At 43.5% G+C, this 21,317-nt stretch overlaps 1 protein-coding gene across 5 annotated transcripts in view; it reads left to right on the top strand.

Moving 5' to 3' along the window:
- LOC117347756 (copine-5-like) overlaps nucleotides 1-21,317 on the top strand; it is a 226,218-nt gene that overhangs the window by 88,525 nt on the left and 116,376 nt on the right. For 4 of the 5 annotated variants that reach the window (XM_033919105.1, XM_033919107.1, XM_033919108.1 and 1 more), the window contains exons 4-6: nucleotides 5,793-5,896; nucleotides 5,993-6,032; nucleotides 8,968-9,053. In XM_033919105.1, the coding sequence (XP_033774996.1) occupies nucleotides 5,793-5,896; nucleotides 5,993-6,032; nucleotides 8,968-9,053 (230 nt within the window). The remainder of the gene's footprint in view (nucleotides 1-5,792; nucleotides 5,897-5,992; nucleotides 6,033-8,967; nucleotides 9,054-21,317) is intronic. The other variant, XM_033919106.1, reaches the window with a different exon arrangement.

Genomic DNA, 21,317 nt, shown 5'->3' with positions numbered 1-21,317 from the left:
TGGTATAGAGTGTGTATGTGTGTAGAGTGTGTGTGACTCTGTGGGTGTGTCTGTGTGTGTGCAGCGTGTTAAGCAGTGTAGAGAGTGTGTGCATGGAGTGTTAAGTGGTGTAGAATGTGTATGTGTGTCTGTGTCTCGGTGTGTGCATAGGGTGTTAAGTGGTGTAGAGAATGTGTGTGTGCGTGGGGTGTTAAGTGGTATAGAGTGTGTGTGTGTAGAGTATGTGTATCTCTGTGGGTGTGTTTGTGAGTGTGGGGTTTTAAACGGTGTAGAGTGTGTGTGTGTGAGCGTGCATGTGTGTGTGTGTAGAGAGAGTGTGTATCTCCCTGTGGGTGTGTCTGTATGAGTGTGGGGGTGTTAAGCAGTGTAGAGTGTGTGCATGAAGTGTTAAGTGGTGTAGAGAATGTGTGTGTGCGTGAGGTGTTAAGCAGTACAGAGTGTGTGTGTGTGTGTGTGTAGAGAGAGAGTGTGTGTCTCTTTCTCTGTGGGTGTGTCTGTGAGTGTGGGGTTTTAAGCGGTGTAGAGTGTGTGTGTGGTGCAGTCATGAATGACTGAGCACATTATGCTGTGTGTCTGACCCTTGGATCGAGTCTTAGCAAAACGACAGATTTGAATCCTGCGGTGCTCCCGTTATTTAGCCCTGTGACACTAATTCTGGCTGGTGTGAGGGGGCAACAAGACCACCTAGTAATTGCCAAAGCAGAAGTGGATGACGATGTATAATTACCAAGCACTTAATTAATGCGTTCTGGGTTTAATCATGGGTGCCCCCCCTGCTCTCCCCTCGCTTGTGTAATGACAGCACACGGCTTCGGTATTATGCCGTGATGTCAGAAATAAGCACTTACAGACAAAAGGCCTCTCTCCCTCGCTCGCTGCAAAACCAGCAAAATGCCATTTCTCTTTGCAACGTGTAGCCTGGGCTGGAAGCTGTTGGTTCTGTGCCACACACAATCCCTGGTGCTTCCCCACTCCACGATCCATTTGCTGGCCTAGAAGCTTCTTAATGGTGTGAGGGCAGAGGGTCTAAGCAGGCCATTTGATCAGTTCAATCTCCAATCTTATGACAATATCAGACAACTTCAAAACATTCAGAAAAGAAATCAAAACCCTGCTTTTCAAAAAATTCATCCAAATATCTTAACCCCTCCTCTTTTACCTCCAGAAGATTCACCTACCTTCAGATAACCTTCCCCCAAATTACCCACCTTAACACCTTCCAATTAAACAAATACCATAAATAGATTGTAACCTACCCTCTCTAACTGCATTCCATATATATTTTTTCATACAGTTCTTCACTGTCAGTTTAATTTCCATCCTATAAGTTCACATAGAATTTTTCTTTTTTCAACCATCTTTATTTTCTTTTCTTTATTAATTTCCAGGTACTTTAGTTAGATTGTGAGCCTTCGGGACAGTAAGGGAATTTTTTAAGTACCTTCTTACTTCTTATTTATAATCTTAATGTATATTTTCTTCAAACCGCTTAGAACCTAACGGATGTAGCGGTATATAAGAAATAAATTACATTACATTACATTCAAGGCCACTTAAGCGCTTACCTTGGCTGTGTCGTTCACTCTTTCCCTGGAACGCAATGAACTGGAACTCTCACCATAAGATTATACAACTCTTACATCAGTAGATGGCAGGGGGTGGACCTTCATAAGTGGCACAGCCTCATTCACTCTCCTAAGTCTTCTCTTTGTCCCTCACTTTCTTTATCACCTCTTCTCAGCTTCAGCCTGGTCTCTCCTCTTTTGCCTGGCCTTTCCTCTTTTTCTTTCTTTCTTTTTATTTATTCAATTTTCTATACCATTCTCCCAGGGAAGCTCAGAACGGTTTACAAGCATTTATTCAGGTACTCAAGCAATTTTCCCTCTCTGGCTCACAATCTATCTAACGTACCTGGGGCAATGGGGGGATTAAGTGACTTGCCCAGGGTCACAAGAAGCAGTGTGGGTTTGAACCCACACTCTCCCCATTCCTCTTCCCCTCTGTCTTCTGCTCTTCGCTCCACCCCTTCTCAATGCTGTCTTTATTTGTTTGATTGCACTATACCAGGGGTCTCAAAGTCCCACCTTGAGGGCCGCAATCCAGTCGGGTTTTCAGGATTTCCCCAATGACTATGCATGAGATCTATGTGTATGCACTGCTTTCAATGCATAGTCATTGGGGAAATCCTGAAAACCCGACTGGATTGCGGCCCTCAAGGAGGGGCTTTGAGATCCCTGCACTATACAGACAAATATAGCTGAAGCTCAGTAACTGCTTATAAAACACTGGAAAGACCTCCCTGTGCATGGCCACCGGTATTTAAAATGGCTGCCATGGTGATTCAGTAATTAATTACTATACACAGTGATAAATATTTTTTTTATTATTATAAGTTAGTAGATAGTGTGAGGACTGTTTTCTCTTGTACAGGGGTGTCAAAGTCCCTCCTCGAAGGCCGCAATCCAGTCGGGTTTTCAGGATTTCCCCAATGAATATGCATGAGATCTATTTGCACGCACTGCTTTCATTGTATGCTAATAGATCTCATGCATATTCATTGGGGAAATCCTGAAAACCCGACTGGATTGCGGCCCTCGAGGAGGGACTTTGACACCCCTGTCCTTGTATAAGACACTATCATGGGTATTCTATATATGGGTCCGAACATTACGCGCTACCATCGTAAAAGCATGCTAATGAATGCAAGAAGCTAAAATGGGGCAGAGGTGGCAGATCTGCATGAAATCACACGTACCCATTTATAGAATATGGTGCCTAAGTGTTTGTGTGGATCTACAAAGCGGGTGTGGTCATAGGAATGTACAGAGTATTATAAAATAGTGTGGATCTGCACCCAGCTCACGCACTGGGATTTACCCCCTGGCAGTGGCAAAGCGAGGGTAGGGGGCACCTCCATCCTCTTCTCTGCTCCCCTGCTGTCTGTGTGTCTTTCCTTCCACCCCGTTCCTCTAACGCAGTGGTTCCCAAACCTGTCCTGGGGGACCCCCAGCCAGTCAGGTTTTCAAGATATCCCTAATGAATATGCATGAGAGAGATTTGCATATAATGGAAGTGACAGGTATGCAAATCTCTCTCATGCATATTCATTAGGGATATCTTGAAAACCTGACTGGCTGGGGGTCCCCCAGGACAGGTTTGGGAACCACTGCTCTAACGTCACTGACACGAGCAGCATCTCTAAGCTGTTGCCCATGCTGGCCGCGGCTCTCCCTCTGATGTCACTTCCTGGTCCCTGGTCATTTCCTCTACTCCTTGACTACAACTTCTAGACATTCTGCTTGGCTGAGGTAAGCTAACTTTTTTGCGTTGACTACACGTGAACCTTGTTCTAAGGTGTGGCTAGGACCAAACCTTGCTATCTGATCTGAGAAAGACTTTTGCAGGTTGTGTTTCTTGTATGCCCGGCCCTGTGAAATAACAGGACTCAGGGTGGATTATTATTTTTTGAATAATAAAGAGTTTTCCTTTACTACTTGTGATCGTGTCTGGCTGGGTGAGTGTAGGCCCAAACCCCGCTCATACTGTTTACATAGCCCTATAAGTTAAGGAATTACGCACTTCTAGCTGACCAGCTCCAGTAACAGCTTCTTGCCAGGTCATGCTGCCTTCTCCCCACTTCAGCTGGAGTGAAAGAAAGAGACTGCTGCTGAACCAAATCTGATACATTTTACTTTTCTTCAGAAAAGTAACATAGTCTGCCTTTTTTCACTATGAAAAATTTCTTAACATTTCCCACGGGTTGGGTTGTCCATCCTCAGGCCAACCCAATGACTTCATGTCATTGTAGTCACCTGAATGAAGCAGCTGTTCTAACAGGCTGTGTTACTGTTGTTGTTTTTATAACTTTATTAGCTGAACAATGGCAATTCCAAGTAATGAACAAACAAGGACTCCAGTCAGTGTCAACAAAAGCTTATCATTTCCTTTTCTTTCAAGAGGATTCATAAACATTTTGCATTACCCAGATGAATATTGTATTTTCACTTTTCCATGTTCATTTTTCACACACACACCATACACACACCACATATACATACACACCACATACACACACACAACACACACACACACACACACACCACACACACACTTTTGTACTTCTGTGTACTGTGCAGCAATTGGATCAGCTGAGATACATGAGGTTCCTATCTTAGTGATTGCAGCAACCTCTAGTGACAGGAGGTCAAAATTGCAATGAACTTAGTACTAAAAGCACAGAATTGGCAAATCTAGAAGTCTCATAGAAACATAGAACATGACGGCAGAAAAGGGCCATGGCCCATCTAGTCTGCCCACACTAATGGCCCACCCCCTAACTACCTCCATGAAGAGATCCCACATGCCAATCCCATCTTTTCTTAAAATCTGGCACGCTGCTGGCCTCAATTACCTGTTGTGGAAGATTATTCCAGCGATCAACCACCCTTTCGGTGAAGAAATATTTTCTGGTGTCGCCATGAAATTTCCCACCCCTGATTTTCAACGGATGCCCTCTTGTTGCCGTGGGTCCTTTAAGGAAAAAGAGATCCTCTTCCCCCTGTACGGCCTGTGACATATTTGAATGTCTCGATCATGTCTCCCCTCTCTCTGCGTTCCTCGAGTGAGTACAGCTGCAACTTACCCAGTCGTTCCTCATACGGGAAATCCTTGAGACCTGAGACCATCCTGGTGGCCATTCGCTGAACCGACTCAACTCTCCGCACATCTTTTTGATAATGCGGCCTCCAGAATTGTACACAGTATTCCAGAAGGGATCTCACCATGGATCTGTACAACGGCATTATAACCTCGGGCTTACGGCTGACGAAACTTCTACGGATACAGCCCATGATTTGTCTAGCACTGGATGAAGCTTTCTCCACTTGATTGGCAGTCTTCATGTCTTCACTAATGATCACCCCCAAGTCACGTTCTGCTACAGTCCTTGCTAGGATCTCACCATTTAAGGTGTAAGTCCTGCATGGATTTTTGCCGCCAAGGTGCATGACCTTGCATTTTTTGGCATTGAAACTTAGTTGCCAAGTCTTTGACCTATGTTCCAGCAGGAGTAGGTCCTGCGTCATACTGTCGGGCATTGAGCTTTTGTCGGGCACTATGCTTTCATCTGTTGTGCAGTTGCCTACTATGTTGCATAGTTTGGCGTCATCGGCGAATAATGTAATTTTACCTCGAAGCCCCTCAGCCAAGTCTCATCTGTGATTGATACTGCTGCAGACTTCAGACTAAAGTAGGGATCCTACAGGCACATCTGGCTGTATTGAGCAAAATGACAAGATAATTTCATCATAAAAGGATAAAGATAAAAGATTTATTGTCCTAATTTTCCTGAAAAATGCAGGAAACCCTTTGATACAATAGGGTAGAACTAAGAATAATTCATCCTGTCCTTCATGTCATGGAGCTTCCCTTTCTAAAGGTAGCCACCCTATAGACTGGAGAACACTTCTAAGTTGCTAAACTGTATAGTATTCAATGAACCATTGGAGCAAGGGATGACTTGGGCAAATGTTCCTCCCCCTCTCCAACTTTGGGTATGTCACTGAGCACACATACACACAAAAGAAACATAAGTGAATTATTCCATTGCATAAATTGGAGGAGGGGTAGATAAGGGACAAGAATGGGAATTATTTTATCAATAGTTTTTCTGAAAAAGTTATGATGTGTCTACAAGGGTGCAGATGGAGCAACCCTGCTTGTCCATATGAAGACTGATGTGGAAATATGAATAGACTTTCCATGCCCTGAACCAATGTCCTTTTTTCTTGCAGTTTGGAAGAACTGAAATTATCGACAATACCTTAAACCCTGATTTTCTACGGAAGTTTATTCTTGACTACTTCTTCGAAGAGAAGCAGAACCTGCGCTTTGATCTGTAAGTGGTATCATTCCAAATACCCATATGACGTTTACGTTCTGCTGGAGTTGAATAAATTGAAATTTACCAGTTCCTGTCTTTGTGTGTCTGCAGGTATGATGTGGATTCAAAAAGCCCTGATCTATCAAAACATGTGAGTAAAATATTCTTTAAAGACATATTTTTATTCTCAATAACTGTCTGACTTTCTACATTCGGCACAAGCAAAGCAGACAGATGCCAAATAATATATCGGGAATTATAAATAAATAAATACTGTAAATATGATCAGGACTCAGACTCTGATCTGTGAGATGTAGGTCCGTGGCCGCAGGAGTGCGCATGTGCGAGTCCCCAGCCTTACTGCTTCCGAGCCGCCAGCGTTGGACTCCCTGCTCTCCAGATCGCGATGTCGGCTCCTCTCATGAGCCACACCAGCGTCGGAGAAGGCTTCGGACGCTGGCGGGGATCGAGAGGAGCCCTGCGACACTCGCTCAGAGCAGGACAGACCGCGGGCCGGGCAGGGAAGCGCCGAAAGAGACTCCAGCTGCGAGCCGCTCAGTGGGACCAGGCAGGCAGCCACGTGAGGGAGGGAAACAGAAATAAAAAAGGGTATGTGCAGGGAGAAGCTGGGCCTGCCTGCGGGAAACATGATAAGGGAAGGGGGGGGCCCCCTGGAGCAGGCTACACTGCGGGAGGGAAGGGGGAGGGGCCAAAAGGAGCAGGCCACATCGTGCTAAGAGTAGGGAAGGGGGGTGGGGTGGGGGAAAATGCTGATACTGCTGCACAGGGACTTGGAGGGGAAGGGAAACTTCCTGGAGGAAAGACACAGGGGCAGGGAGAGGGGCAGAAAGACAGAGAAAGGGGGCCATGGAGGGAGAGAGACAGAAAGACAGACATACATATATTCTAGCACCCGTTTATGTAATGGGCTTAATGACCAGTAGATTTATAAATGAACACTCTCAGAGTCAGAAGGCTAGCCAAAGTGTCAGGATATTTTTCAGAGTTTAGCTCTGTCCATTCCTCCCCCCTTTCCGGTGTAGTCTGTGGTAGGATCCAGACAATGGGTAGGTTTCTAGTCAAAGCAAGTTATTACTGGGGGTGGGAGCTAAGTTTTCCATAGGAACCTTTGCAAGAGCTACCAGTGACATTGAAACAGCTGCGGCTAGCCGTGTCTAGAGCTCGCATATTTCGCATGTGGGTCCTCGCACGTGGAATATTTATGACAGCAATCTAGTTTGAGTAGTTTTAAGAAAATGTTGAAGAAACACTTCTTCTATAAGATGAAATATGGGCCTTGATTTATAGTTTTTTGAAGCGAGGCGCTGGCAGCCTCTTTGTAATTTTAGGAGGCTTTACATTATTATGTTATATTGATGTTTGATTTGTTGCATTGTTTGCGATTGTGTGTGGTCTTTACTGTGACCCGCCTTGGGAAAGGCAGGGTATAAATAAAGAAATGCAAATACCAGAACCAGTAAGTGTTCTGGGGGTGGGAGAATGTTGAGAAGGGGTAGGAATGCCTTCTTAGACCATGAAGAAACTGTCTGCAGGGGGAGTTTAGCAAATATAACACAGCAATGTAAATTGATGGAACTGTCTGTTAAGCCATTTCCGATGCTTTTACTTTAAAGTGGGTTTTCCACTATTTTCTGATTCCTTTCTCTGAAATTGTACTTATTGTGGTCTAAGGAAGATTTTTCTTTGTTACTTAATGGTTACATATTTGTTAATTTTTATTTTCCTTCTGTATTTCTCTGGCAAGAGTTATCTTGTACATTATTATGCAAATTCAATAAAAAAAAAAGAAGAAGGGGTTGGAATGTAAGAGGTATAGGGGAACTGTTGGGGGTATCCTTGCAGCTGGTTGGGCTTGAGGATCCACACCAACCATAACAAGGGTGTGAGAATTTTGGGTGGGCCTTAGCCTAAAGTGGATGGGCCCAGTTCCATCTTGGAATTTTCAGTGTATATGACTGAAGAGCAAGAGATTATATGTGTATTTGTGAAAGCACACTTGTGTGAAGGGCAGAAGTACACGTGTGTTACTGGCTGGGACAGTCTCTCATATTAACAGAGCTTCCCTTTGAAAATTTCACTGGAGTCAGGGTGTCTGAATGTATGGATAAAGTTACCTGTACTGTATATTTTCTCCAGTTAACTTTGGGCTAGATTCACAAGGCAAACCGATTGGTTTGCGACCCCTTTGCGACCAGATTTCCCTCCTGCACTATTCACTAACCTCTCCTGCGATCCACTTCGAATCTGTGCATGCAAATGAGGGGAAACGCATGCAAAGTAGGCAGGGATGCGATTCGCCAAACAAATTTGGGACACCAATTGGGCTGGTCGATCAAGAATAGAAGTGACTGCTGGGGATCAGTCGCACACGTCTCTGCAGACTCTTCTGCTCCATTGACACCCTGCACTCTGCCCCCGGAGGTTTTTTACCTGCCCTGCTTTCTCCCGTGGTCAGTAAGAAGTGAAGTGAGGTCGCAGCTCGGGGCTCAGGTCATTTGTATTGCTCCGCCAGCCCTATAAGTGGGATGTGTTTCTTAGCTCTTGGCTATCTTTAAAGCAAGATTAATTGCTAGAAGTGCACAATGGCGTGTCTTTCAGTGCTTACTGGGCAAGCTGACATGTCCTCTCTGCTCCCCCTGGCTCTGCCGCCTTCCCTGCAGTGCGAGCCCGCGGGTTTAAAGCAGGGCTGCACGCTGGAGTGCAACCCTGCTTTAAACCTGCGGGCTTGCACTGCAGGGAAGGCGACAAAGAGCAGGAGAGTCTGGATGGCAAGAGCAGGGTTTGGAAGGGGAGCGCAGGAGAGTCAGCGCGCGTGAGTAAAGTTTTAAAATTTTTTTTAAAAAAAGTCGCAGCTGGATGGGTCTAGACGCATGCGCAGACCATCTACAGATGATCTGCACATGCGTTGGGATCGCAGACTTGCAATCTGTGCCGGCAGATGGGGGCGTTCCTCCGATCGCCTCCATCTGCATATTAGACCGGGCAGGTTCGTAAATCTAGCCCTTTAACTGGATAAAGCTGCTGATTATACAGATGTCATTTATGTCATTTCACTTCACCTTGAGTTTCCTCAGGATTTCCTGGGCCAGTGTTTCTGCACGCTGGGTGAGATTGTTGGTTCACCTGGAAGCCGCCTAGAGAAGCCCTTGATGTAAGTACTTCAAATACTCTCCCCTCAGTGTTGTACAATCTAAAATCCTTTGCTAGCACAGAGTCTCATTTTGCTCATGTTCAGATACATGTAATATGTGGGGTTTTGTTTTGGGGTGTTTTTGGAAGCTTTGTTGATTCCTTGGTGAGCCAGGTAAATCTCTCATGTAACAGTCAATGGAGTCACTAAGGCACTGTGTGGACTGCTCCCTTTGATTGGGGGGGCGGCAGACAAGGGTGAATGAAGGGACAGTTTATGATTGATCTCAGTATTGAATGAAATCAAGAAAGAGAACATTTCTGAAGCTAAATTGATCAGGAATGAGCAAAAATCTGGGCTTTTAAAAAACTCATTATGAACTATAATATTCTAGTGCCTATTGCTTATTAATTACCCATTAACCTTGCCCATCTTTCCCCTTCAGACTGTCATTGGAACACTTATTATAATTCACTTATATTCTGGTAATGTCACTTGAAACTCCATTCTGTTTTGATCTGAGGAAGGAAATGTTCACTCCATAAAGCTAGTCAAACACATTTATATTGAACTAAATATAATTATTATATATATATTTTTTTTGTTTTTATTTGTTAACCCTTCCTGTGCAAGATTTTTTTTTTCCTGTGAATATGAACGTTCTGTTAGAAATACAGTAAAAACTACTTGATGTAACCTCAACTGCGCTGAAACAGGCTGCTAAGTCCAGATGGGTGGGCCAAATAGTAAAGATTTAATTGGGGGTGGGGGTCCTTGAGGACCTGAAGAGGGATACCGTTAAACCCCTGATTAAAACACTGATTCCCTATTCCACAAATAGAGTATTGCGATCTAACGAACAGCATTTACTGACAATTCCATCTCTTAAAATTATAAATACTAGAAGACAATTTATCTTTTCTGTCACTGCTCCACAAATGTGGAACTCCTTGCCAATCTACCTAAGAAAAGAGCATGATATTGATAAATTCAAGATTAATTTAAAAACGTTCCTTTTTAAAGACGCTTTTGATTAATAACTTATAATCTGGAACACAATAATTCAATAGTTAAAGAAAAATAAATTCCTACCTTATGTTTTTACCCAACCTTCTTTTAATTATATTTTGTAGTTCTTATCCCTTTTTTCCCTATACTCATGTTGTGTCATGTTTTTTGTCTCTTTTAAATTAATTTTTTACGGTCATGTATAATTAATGTTTTAATTTTTGTTTTTAATATTGTAATATTAACTAATACTATTTATATATGTTTAAATATGTTTATTGGGTTATGTAATAAACAAAATTAACAGTATACATCTTTTCAAACATGTAACATCCCCCCTCCTCCCCCTCCCTGCCTCCATCCCCCCACCCCCCCCAACATCCATAAGTAACAAGATTCCATCCTCTATCAATCCAATTATTACGGGTTCAATAGGTTACTTCGAGCTTTATGAGTCAGTGTTAGCCAAAATGGTTCCCAAACGGAACTAAATGTACGTCCTGTAGGAGTGTTCAATGAAGCCAAGGATAGTCGTTCCATTGATGCTTGACGAAGCATCAGAATTCTCCATATACTATTTATATATATGTATGTTCATCGCTTTGAAAAAAAGACAAAGCGATTAATCAAAATTTTAATAAATTTGATAGCTTGATTCTTTGAAGCCATCAATGAGGGGGCTTTATAGGCCAGGAATGATGGTACTTGGATGTAGTAATGAAGACGGGGGAAACTACACAACAAGAAAAAGAAGCTCCGAGGATCTTCAAGTATGTGCCATCGGAACTTAGACTCCTTTTATTAAGGTGTGCTAAGCGTTTTAGCGAGCGCTAACCACGCGCTAGATGCTAACGTATGTGTGTTAGTCTATGGATGCATCAGCGTTTAGCGCGTGCGTAGATTTAGCGCGTGCTAAATATACGCTAAAACGCATAGCCCACCTTATAAGAACATAAGAATTGCCACTGCTGAGTCAGACCAGTGATCCATCGCGCCCAGCAGTCCGCTCACGCGGCGGCCCTCTGAGATTAGAACTACCTGCGTATGTTCTGGTGTTTTCCCCTATGACAGACTCCGGAAGAGCGTTCCAGTTTTCTACCACTCTCTGGGTGAAGAAGAACTTCCTTACGTTCGTACGGAATCTATCCCCTTTCAACTTTAAAGAGTGCCCTATTGTTCTCCCTACCTTGGAGAGGGTGAAGAACCTTTCTTTATCTACTTTGTCTTGAGTCCCTGGAGGGTGTTTTCCCCTATAACAGCCTCTGGAAGAGCGTTCCAGCTTTCTACCACTCTCGGGGTGAAGAAGAACTTCCTTACGTTCATATGGAATCTATCCCCTTTCAACTTTAGAAATTGCCCTCTTGTTCTCCCTACCTTGGAGAGGGTGAACAACCTGTCCTTATCTACTAAGTCTATCCCCTTCAGTATCTTGAATGTTTCGATCATGTTCCCTCTCAATCTCCTCTGTTCGAGAGAGAAGAAGCCCAGTTTCTCTAATCTTTCGCTGTACGGCAGCTCCTCCAGCCCCTTAACCATCTTAGTCGCTCTTCTCTGGACCCTTTCGAGTAGTACCGTGTCCTTCTTCATGTACGGAGACCAGCGCTGTACGCAGTACTCCAGGTGAGGGCCCACCATGGCCCGGTATAGTGGCATGATAACCTTCTCCGATCTGTTCGTGATCCCCTTCTTTATCATTCCTAGCATTCTGTTCACCCTTTTCACCACCGCCGCAAATTGCGCGGACGGCTTCATCGACTTGTCGATCATAACTCCCAAGTCTCTTTCCTGGGAGGTCTCTCCAAGTACCGCCCCGAACATCCTGTATTTGTGCATGAGATTTTTGTTACCGACATGCATCACTTTACACTTATCCACGTTGAACCTCATCTGCCATGTCGATGCCCATTCCTCGAGCTTGATTATGTAGTAAAACAGGGGGTTAGTTTTATGGATGGACCCACAACAGGCTGTGTTTTGGCACAACCGCCTGCATCAGGGTTCGACAAAACGAGTCTGTTCAATATAATAGCAACATCCAAAAGTGAATTACTAACAGATGAAACCCAAGTAACGAAAAGTTCCCTCTTGCAAAATGCGGTATGGAACAGACAGTGTCCCACTGAAAATAATTCCCCAAAATTTACACTTAGGGATGGGCCCAGACAACTTTTTGGTTCACTTTTAGACATTTTCTTGATTTTTTTTCAAGATGCGTTTCACACAGTTGGTCTAGTCATTTTAACTTGCCTTCACACTTTCTGATACACGAACGTCAATTCTCTGCGCATTCGTTCATGGATGTAATGCGTGTGCTTTAAAATCAAGTTTGCGCTCACTAAGGGCTCCTTTTACAAAGCCGCGCTAGCGGTTCTAACGCACGCACCGGATTAGCGCACGCTAGCTAGAAATCTACCGCCTGCTCCAAAGGAGGCGGTAGCGGCTAGCGTGTGCGGCAATTTAGCGTGTCCTAGTCTGCAAGTTAAAGTCCTAGTGCGGCTTTGTAAAAGGAGCCCTAAATTTTTTTAAGGTATGCTAATAAATGCAATCCCTACAAATAGTTATTGGAAAATATGGTGGTCAGGATCTTGGGAGGTTCAGAGGGTTAGAGACCCTCTCGCCCCTTTTTGGCCAAGTACCAGTGCCAGTGTAAAGGGTTACAATTAATTCATCGTTAATAATGGTTAGAATCAGAGTATCAGGCAGAAAGTTGATTTTTTTTTTTTTTTTTTTTTAAAGCTGATGCACAATGGACCTCATTTTTGAAAACCAAAAATGTCCAATAAATGGCACTAAGGGGCCAATGGATGTTTTTCTCGCCAAACCCTTCCAATTCACTATTTTTGAAGCCCATTTTCTAGACAGATTTCTGTGGTGGTTGTCTGTAGTGCATCTCAATCCGAAGGAGGCGTATTGTAGATGTGGTTTGGGTGGGAACAGGGTGGTCTTATGATTTGGACATTTTTCTGCAATAATTGAACATTATAGAAAAGCATCCAGGGCACAGTCTGGACGTTTTGGGGTTGAGCCTGTTTTAACAACAAATAAGTGCCAAAAGGTTGCCCAAACTGACTACATGTCCTGCCCACACTCTCTCAGTGGTCACTGACCCCCTCACCCCTGCAAAGGTGTGAATGAAATAGTACATACCTGCCTGTATGACAACTTCATATATTATGACCAGTCCTAGCAGATCAGCAAGCAGGTTCTTGGAGTAATCTAGTGGGTGGTGCAGTGGAATATAGAGACGGGGACCCAGGCCTATATCCCACTCTAACTACTACACTTATGGTAGATTATGTGAGCCTTCCAAAGCCCACCCATATCCCACTGTACGTGCATATACAGGCATACATATACATAGGGTTGCCAGATGTTACGAATGTAAAATCTGGACACCCTAGACCCGCCCCAGGCCTGCCCTAGCTCCGCCCCCAGCTGCCTGCTTTGATCAGGAAGGAGGCAATCCGTAATTGAGAGGAGGTTTTTCAAATCCCGGACAAAGTGCCGGGTTTTGAAAAGTCGTCCAGATCCCCGGACATGTCCTCGAAAGGAAGACATGTCTGGAGAAATCCGGATGTCTGGGAACCCTACATATACAGGCATAAGGGCCATTGGTGTGGTGTACAGTTGGGTTGAGTAATGTAATGTAATGTAATTTATTTCTTATATACCGCTAAACTCCGTTAGGGTTCTAAGCGGTTTACAGAAAAATAGACAATAGGGTACATTAAAATTATAAGTAAAATAGGTACTTAGATATTCCCTTACTGTCCCGAAGGCTCACAATCTAACTAAAGTACCTAGAAAAATGACAATTAGTAGAGTAATGAAAACATAAAATAGAGATAGAAGAGAAAAAATAAGAAAATAAACATTCTAATAAGACTACAATGGTCTAAAGGACTTTGAAAGGTTGAAAAAAAGAGGGGAGATAGGAAATAGAAGCAGAAGGGAGAACCGTTGAAACTATAGAATTCTTGGGAAATTTAAATGAAATTTAAATAATAAAATAGGAAACAAAACCAAGTGGCAAAACAATGAAAGAGATTTAAAAATAAAATATCATAAACTAAAAAAGAGAGTGAAAGAATAAAAATAAACAGTCAAGACTGAAGTCCAGCTTGAAATGACTTCACTGCTTTGGCTGCGAAACTTCTCCAGATGTCATCCGATCCTTGTCAGCAAACCGGAAGCCCCAAATTCAGAGTCTCCGGACATCAACTCATCTAAGGTTTTGGGTGGGCTTTGGAGGGCTCACTATCTTCTATATATATAAAATCGGAGGTATGTATGTGTGTGTGTGTGTGTGTGTGTATGTGCTGCGATCACGCAAAAACGGCTTGACCGATTTGAACGAAGCTTGGTATGCAGATCCCTCACTACCTGGGGTGATATGTTCTGGGGGTCTCGCGGCCCACCTGCACACATGGGCGGAGCTACAAACAGAAAATCAGATTTCACCCATTCATGTCAATGGTAAAAATGTAAAAAGCTGCCATTCTCACAGTAATTCAAAAACGGCTTGACCGATATGAACGAAACTTGGTATGCAGATCCCTCACTACCTGGGGTGATATGTTCTGGGGGTCTTGCGGCCCACCTGCACACGTGGGCGGAGCTTCAAACAGAAAATCAGATTTCACCCATTCATGTCAATGGTAAAAATGTAAAAAGCTGCCATTCTCACAGTAATTCCAACTATAAAACACTTTCTATGATACTATAACTACTAGGGACATCGTTTCTATTCTACCACGGACACCATACATATAGTGTTTGTATGTTCTAACTGTGTTTGTAACTGTTTCCTTCATGCACCCCAGTTCATAATGTTATTACATTACATGAGTACTCACATATGCTGAACTAGGAACACAGGTTCCATTCTGAACCGGGAAAAAACTGCATGGAGTTTCTTTTCAACCTGAGTTTCCACATATTGAGTTGTTTAAATCAATACTGAAACTTTTGGATGCCACTTATTCCAACACATCTTCCTTTTCAGTTTAAGAGCTTGCAAATTCCAGTGAGACTTGCATTCTCTATCACAATCAACAAATCACAGGGACAGACTATTACATACTGTGGAGTGGATTTAAGATCCCCCTGTTTTTCCCATGGACAACTCTATGTTGCTTGCTCAAGGGTGGGTTCACCCAAGAATTTATATGTTCTTGCTCCTGGAGGTGAAACTAAAAATGTTGTTTATAATCAAGTTTTGTGTTAGTTGTATTGTATTCATTTTGTCAAATATTTCACATTATAATTTGAATATTGTACTTTTTATAAAGCTGTAAAAAAATAATTTCATTCACCACTATAAAGTATCTTTATTTGAATCCATTTACAGTGTTATTGCTATAATTAAATACCCGTGCAACGCCGGGGCATCAGCTAGTACACTATAAAAGGGTTATAGTGAGATGTATGAAGTTCACTGCAGTGCCCCCCAGGGTGCACCGCTATCTGTGTGTCCAGTCTACTAAAAATGCTGGCCCCAGCCAAATCGAAATGGCTTATTTTGTGCATTTTTCTTTTGGATGGGGTTTTTTTGTTGCATATTTTAATGGTTCATAACGATAGGTGCACTGAGGACAAACATATCTAAGAAATGGCGTTCCTTTTCCAGCTTTGAATTTGTATAACTAATCGTGAATTATACAATGGGCTTTAAAATAGGCCCATCATGCAGTTTTCATCTTTGCTAGCTGAGGAGACAAGTTCTGTGGCCTTGCACTAATTCCCTGAGCCTGGCTATCCCAAGGTGGCATGTTCTGTAGAATGACACGGGGACAAATTTTTTCCCATCCCCACAAGAACTCAATGTCCCCGTCCCATCCCTGCGGGTTTTTGGCACTGTCCCTGCCCCCCATTCCTGTAAGCTCTCAAACACTTATGATTTTAAAGTGTTTGATGTTTGCAAATGGGGCAGGGACATGAAAAGAACTCACTGGGATGGGATGGGAAAATGAGTTCCCCACAGGGACGGAGAAAATTTTTTTCTTCGTGCCATTCTCTGTTCTGTATCTCTGGAGCTCCACAGATTAATACCCGAATCGCAGGAACCGTGGCGTTCAGGTAATTCGTCAAACAGTTCTGTGCAAGGAACAGGTCTAGGATCTCGTAATGTCTGATTTATTTGTTTTTTGTGTTGTTTTTTTTTAACAAATTAAGCCAGGTGAATAATAAAAGAAAAGGAATTACACACCTCAAGGAAGATAAGGCACACTCATTTTTCTTTCCGCATTTAAGAGAAATCTACTTAAAGCATGATAAATGGCTCATCCCTCCTCCGCTTTACATTTGAATATAGTGGGTGAAATGATTAAAGGATCTGTCTGTCCGATTTGTAAAGTTGTGTTTTTTGTTTTTTTTTTAAATTGCAAACCATAAGATATGGCGCTTCAACCGTTCAGGTTTCAAAGCACTGCCTAGATCAATGTCCCGCAAACTTTCTCGAGCCACGGCACACTAAAAGTAGTGGCCGTGGCTCGAGGCACCTGGAAGTGCACGGATATCGCCGTGATGACATCACGTGCATGCGTGACATCATCATGTCGATGTCTGCGTGTATGTGAAGGCCCTCCAGGCGTACCCTGAGACGCCGGGGGGGCGGGGGGTGTGCCAGACAGGAAGCGGGCCAGCGAGAAGAGTAGGTGCTGGTGCCCACCGATTGCCACGAGAGGTACGTCCTGTGGGCAGTCAGCTGGTGCCGGTACCTCTCTTCCTCCCCAGTTTACCGTGGCACACCTGAAATCTCAGGAGGCATACTAGTGGGCCTTGGCACACAGTATGAGATATACTGGCCTAGATCCTAGTTAAGTTTCACTTCAAATTGTGACCATGGTGTTGGGACAGTATTCGTAAGGTTACCAAATGGCTCTAGAAAAAAAAAAAAGGATGGATTGAGACATCTGAGTTTTACTTCCACTGAAAGCAATGAGAACAGATTGAAATATTTATTTATTTAATTTCCTCTACCATTCTCCCAGAGAAGCTCAGGACAGTTTACAGGTATTTAAGCATTTTTCCCTGTCTGTCCTGACGGGCTCAAAATCTTTCATCTGGGTTTTACTTTCATTGAAAGCAATGGAAGTAAAACTTCCTTTTTCTGAAGCCATATGGTAACCCTAGTTTTGTGTATGAATTTCACATACGGTAATTATGCTGTGAATATACCTGTATAATTTAGGCATCTCTTTTCTGGTGTGACAGTGGCAAAGTAAAGGGGGGGGAGGTCCACCCCAGGTGCCGTCTTGGTGGGGGCACCAGCACCCACCCTCCTCTCTGCCCCCAGCTACCTCATGCTCACGCCACTTCCCTTCCCCAGGACCTAACGTTCGTGGCGTGAGCACCAACCCCACCCTGCTGCTCACGCCAGTGTCGGCTCTTCCTTTGACATCACTTCCTGGACCTGCGCCAGGAAGTGACATCAGAGAAAGAGCTGACGCTGGCGCAAGCAGCAGTTTAGGGCGGCTGCTCGCAACGTGAATGTTTAAGAGGTACGGGCCACCTGCACATGGCAAGGGGGAGGAGCGGGGAAGGTGTGGATGGAATGGGGGCAGAGAAGAGGGGAGGGGAGGGTCAACACCAGCCCAGGTGCCTCTCAATCCTCGCTACGTCACTGTGGGGTTAAACAAAGAAAAAACACATTACTCAAAACAGACAATTAACACGCCTGTGTACCAGACAAACACAGAAGGAAAAATTTTTTTTAAAAAAGGATTAAGTACAATTTGTAAATCAAATCAAAAAGGGCAAGGTGATGAAACAAAAGGATGGGGGAAAGGATTACCCGCTCAATTTTCGCTTATCAACCTTATTATTACTCTAACGAGCGTCCTTAGGATCTAAAATAAGCATAACTCAGTTAAAAGCATCCTTTAAACGCCAGCTTTTCAGGAGACTTTTAAACTTACCAAGTAATTTTTCTTTCCTTATGTTAATTGGGAGTGAATTCCAGATTTGGGGGGCCGTGACGGAAGAGACAACAAGAAGCATCAGCGGTATTTGAACCCTGATTTCCCCGGTTCTTGGTCTGCAGAATTTCCACCCTGTGCCTTGGATGGGCCTAGAAAAGACGAGAGAGGATCAAAGATCACTCTGAGGTTAACAAGCATCATCTGTGAGCATGTTGCCTCCTTATTCAACCCCGCCATCTGGAAACAGCTGGAGATTCACTGGAAGCCCAGAATCTCATGCATAAACATGAAAGCTCAAAACAGGGTCTTTAAATTTTATGAGCTCTTTGGAGTTGCAGCGTTATCACAGATTTGTGCCAAAATATTTAATCCTGCCCTTTAGCACACCCTTACCCCCCTAATCACGCATACACCCTGCTTTGCCCATGCCCCAGTTCTCCTGGCCTTCAGTATATTCAGCTATTCCAATACTGAGACTTATATATGGCTGCAATCCTGTCTCTGCATATCCTGCTATTCTAGTCCTGAGACTCTCTGCCTGCCCCCCCCCTCCCCCCCGCACATACACATTGGCCAGTGCATTTAATTTCCCTGTATCTCATCCAAAAATATATAGAAGATTGTTCCTCCTTTCAGTCTAAACATTTTAATACCCAGAAACCTGCTGCCAAGTTGTCATTTCTGAATAATCAAACCATAAACCTACCAAAAAAAATCCTCTTTGGCTGACAGGCATTCTATAAAGCCAAAACACTCTTCTGATGTCTCTGTTATTGCTTTTGTTTGATTTAGTTACCTTGTTTCATCCCTGGCAGTCTCTGGTCCTGGGAGGAATTGCTGTAACTGGCTTCTTTCCATAGACATTTTCCGTTTTAAACTCCAAGCCACTGTCAAGTCATGAAAGAAATGTGTGTGTAAAAACGAAGGAAATGAGACCGTATTCAAGAAGGATGTGATGTGGCAATCGTCCCCAGAGCAGCCATTCTGGGTAGGCAAAGATAACCCATTTTCAAGCTGCCATCCTCTTTTTGACAGTGAAGCCCTACCTTGGGGCAAAATGTTCAGTAAGGCATGTAGGAACAAGAGGTCTGCGTGTACCTCTCCAGCCCCCCCCCCCCCCAGAAATCAACCCGATTTATGGACTCAATTACCCACCTGTTTTTTGATGTGGATAAAAATTATTATGTCTGTATATTCAGTAGATTAACAGATTTTCACTTAGGCTTCTGATCTTGCTAGAGACTAAGATGGACTCAGGGAAGAAATTATCAACGTGGACTTTCATTAAGATGGGTGATTTCACTACAAATCCAGACTAACAGTAAAATAACCTGTCTTAACGGGAGCCCCGGTGTTCATAACTTCCCTCCTTAACTGGAAGAGTTTTTATGGTGGAAGCCAACATGTGCGGCTGCTGGTGAAACTGGGCGTATCGGGATCGTGGAGCAATGATCTGGTTACCTCATCATCGGAAGTCCATGGACAAGAGTGACAAATCTCAACAAATTTCATGGAAGGAATGGTCTGGGACATGGTAACATTGTGAAAATATTTAAAAGGAACATATGTGTGAAAGATGATTCAAGACAGACAGCAGTTAGCAAACACAGGTCACCCGGATGAAGAATAAATATAGCCTGAAAGTTTCTTCTTGTTCCTTCTAGCTAAATCAAAACCATGAATCTTCATTCATAACTACATGGGGCAGGAGGGCATCAAGCCCTCTCATTGCAGTGATGGTGCTTGGGCAAAGGCCCAGTTTATGAAATCCACTGAAGCCCAGTTTGGATGCATATACAAGGTCTGATCACTAGGTGTTGCCATTGTGGGTTGGCTGAACCCTAGCTAAGCAGATGAGCTGCCCCCCACTGCTACAAAGCCATCAACCATCTCTAGTAAAATGTTTATTAGAGAATGACATGGGGCCAAATTTGTCCCCGACCCTGCAGGAACTCAATTTCCCTGTTCCGTCTCCATGAGTTTTGTCGCTGTCACTGTCCCTGACACATTCCTGTGAGCTTTGCCTTAACCGCAAAAACCTCATACACTTATGATTTTAAAGTGTTTGAGGCTTGTGCAGATGAGGACAGAGCTTAGGCATTGGTGGAATGAGGCATTATGACATCACAATCTGAGCTCTAGAATGTTGCTACTTATGATTTTAAAGGGTTTGAGGCTTGTGCAGATGAGGACAGAGCTTAGGCACTGGTTGAATGAGGCATTATGACATCACAATCTGAGCTCTAGAATGTTGCTACTTAGGATTTTAAAGTGTTTGAGGCTTGTGCAGATGAGGACGGAGCTTAGGCATTGGTGGAATGAGGCATTATGACATCACAATTTGAGCTCTAGAATGTTGCTACTTATGATTTTAAAGTGTTTGAGGCTTGTGCAGATGAGGACAGAGCTTAGGCATTGGTGGAATGAGGCATTATGACATCACAATCTGAGCTCTAGAATGTTGCTACTTAGGATTTTAAAGTGTTTGAGGCTTGTGCAGATGAGGACGGAGCTTAGACACTGGTTGAATGAGGCATTATGACATCACAATCTGAGCTCTAGAATGATGCTACTTAGGATTTTAAAGTGTTTGAGGCTTGTGCAGATGAGGACGGAGCTTAGGCATTGGTGGAATGAGGCATTATGACATCACAATCTGAGCTCTAGAATGTTGCTACTTAGGATTTTAAAGTGTTTGAGGCTTGTGCAGATGAGGACAGAGCTTAGGCATTGGTGGAATGAGGCATTATGACATCACAATCTGAGCTCTAGAATGTTGCTACTTAGGATTTTAAAGTGTTTGAGGCTTGTGCAGATGAGGACGGAGCTTAGGCATTGGTGGAATGAGGCATTATGACATCACAATCTGAGCTCTAGAATGTTGCTACTTAGGATTTTAAAGTGTTTGAGGCTTGTGCAGATGAGGACGGAGCTTAGGCATTGGTGGAATGAGGCATTATGACATCACAATTTGAGCTCTAGAATGTTGCTACTTATGATTTTAAAGTGTTTGAGGCTTGTGCAGATGAGGACAGAGCTTAGGCATTGGTGGAATGAGGCATTATGACATCACAATCTGAGCTCTAGAATGTTGCTACTTATGATTTTAAAGTGTTTGAGGCTTGTGCAGATGAGGACAGAGCTTAGGCATTGGTGGAATGAGGCATTATGACATCACAATCTGAGCTCTAGAATGTTGCTACTTAGGATTTTAAAGTGTTTGAGGCTTGTGCAGATGAGGACGGAGCTTAGGCATTGGTGGAATGAGGCATTATGACATCACAATTTGAGCTCTAGAATGTTGCTACTTATGATTTTAAAGTGTTTGAGGCTTGTGCAGATGAGGACAGAGCTT

The sequence above is a fragment of the Geotrypetes seraphini genome, chromosome 13 (genome assembly GCF_902459505.1).
Source record: "Geotrypetes seraphini chromosome 13, aGeoSer1.1, whole genome shotgun sequence".
NCBI classification, from domain to species: Eukaryota; Metazoa; Chordata; class Amphibia; order Gymnophiona; family Dermophiidae; genus Geotrypetes; species Geotrypetes seraphini.
Note: the sequence above shows the minus strand (reverse complement) of the source record. Positions and strands in the feature narration are given on the sequence as shown.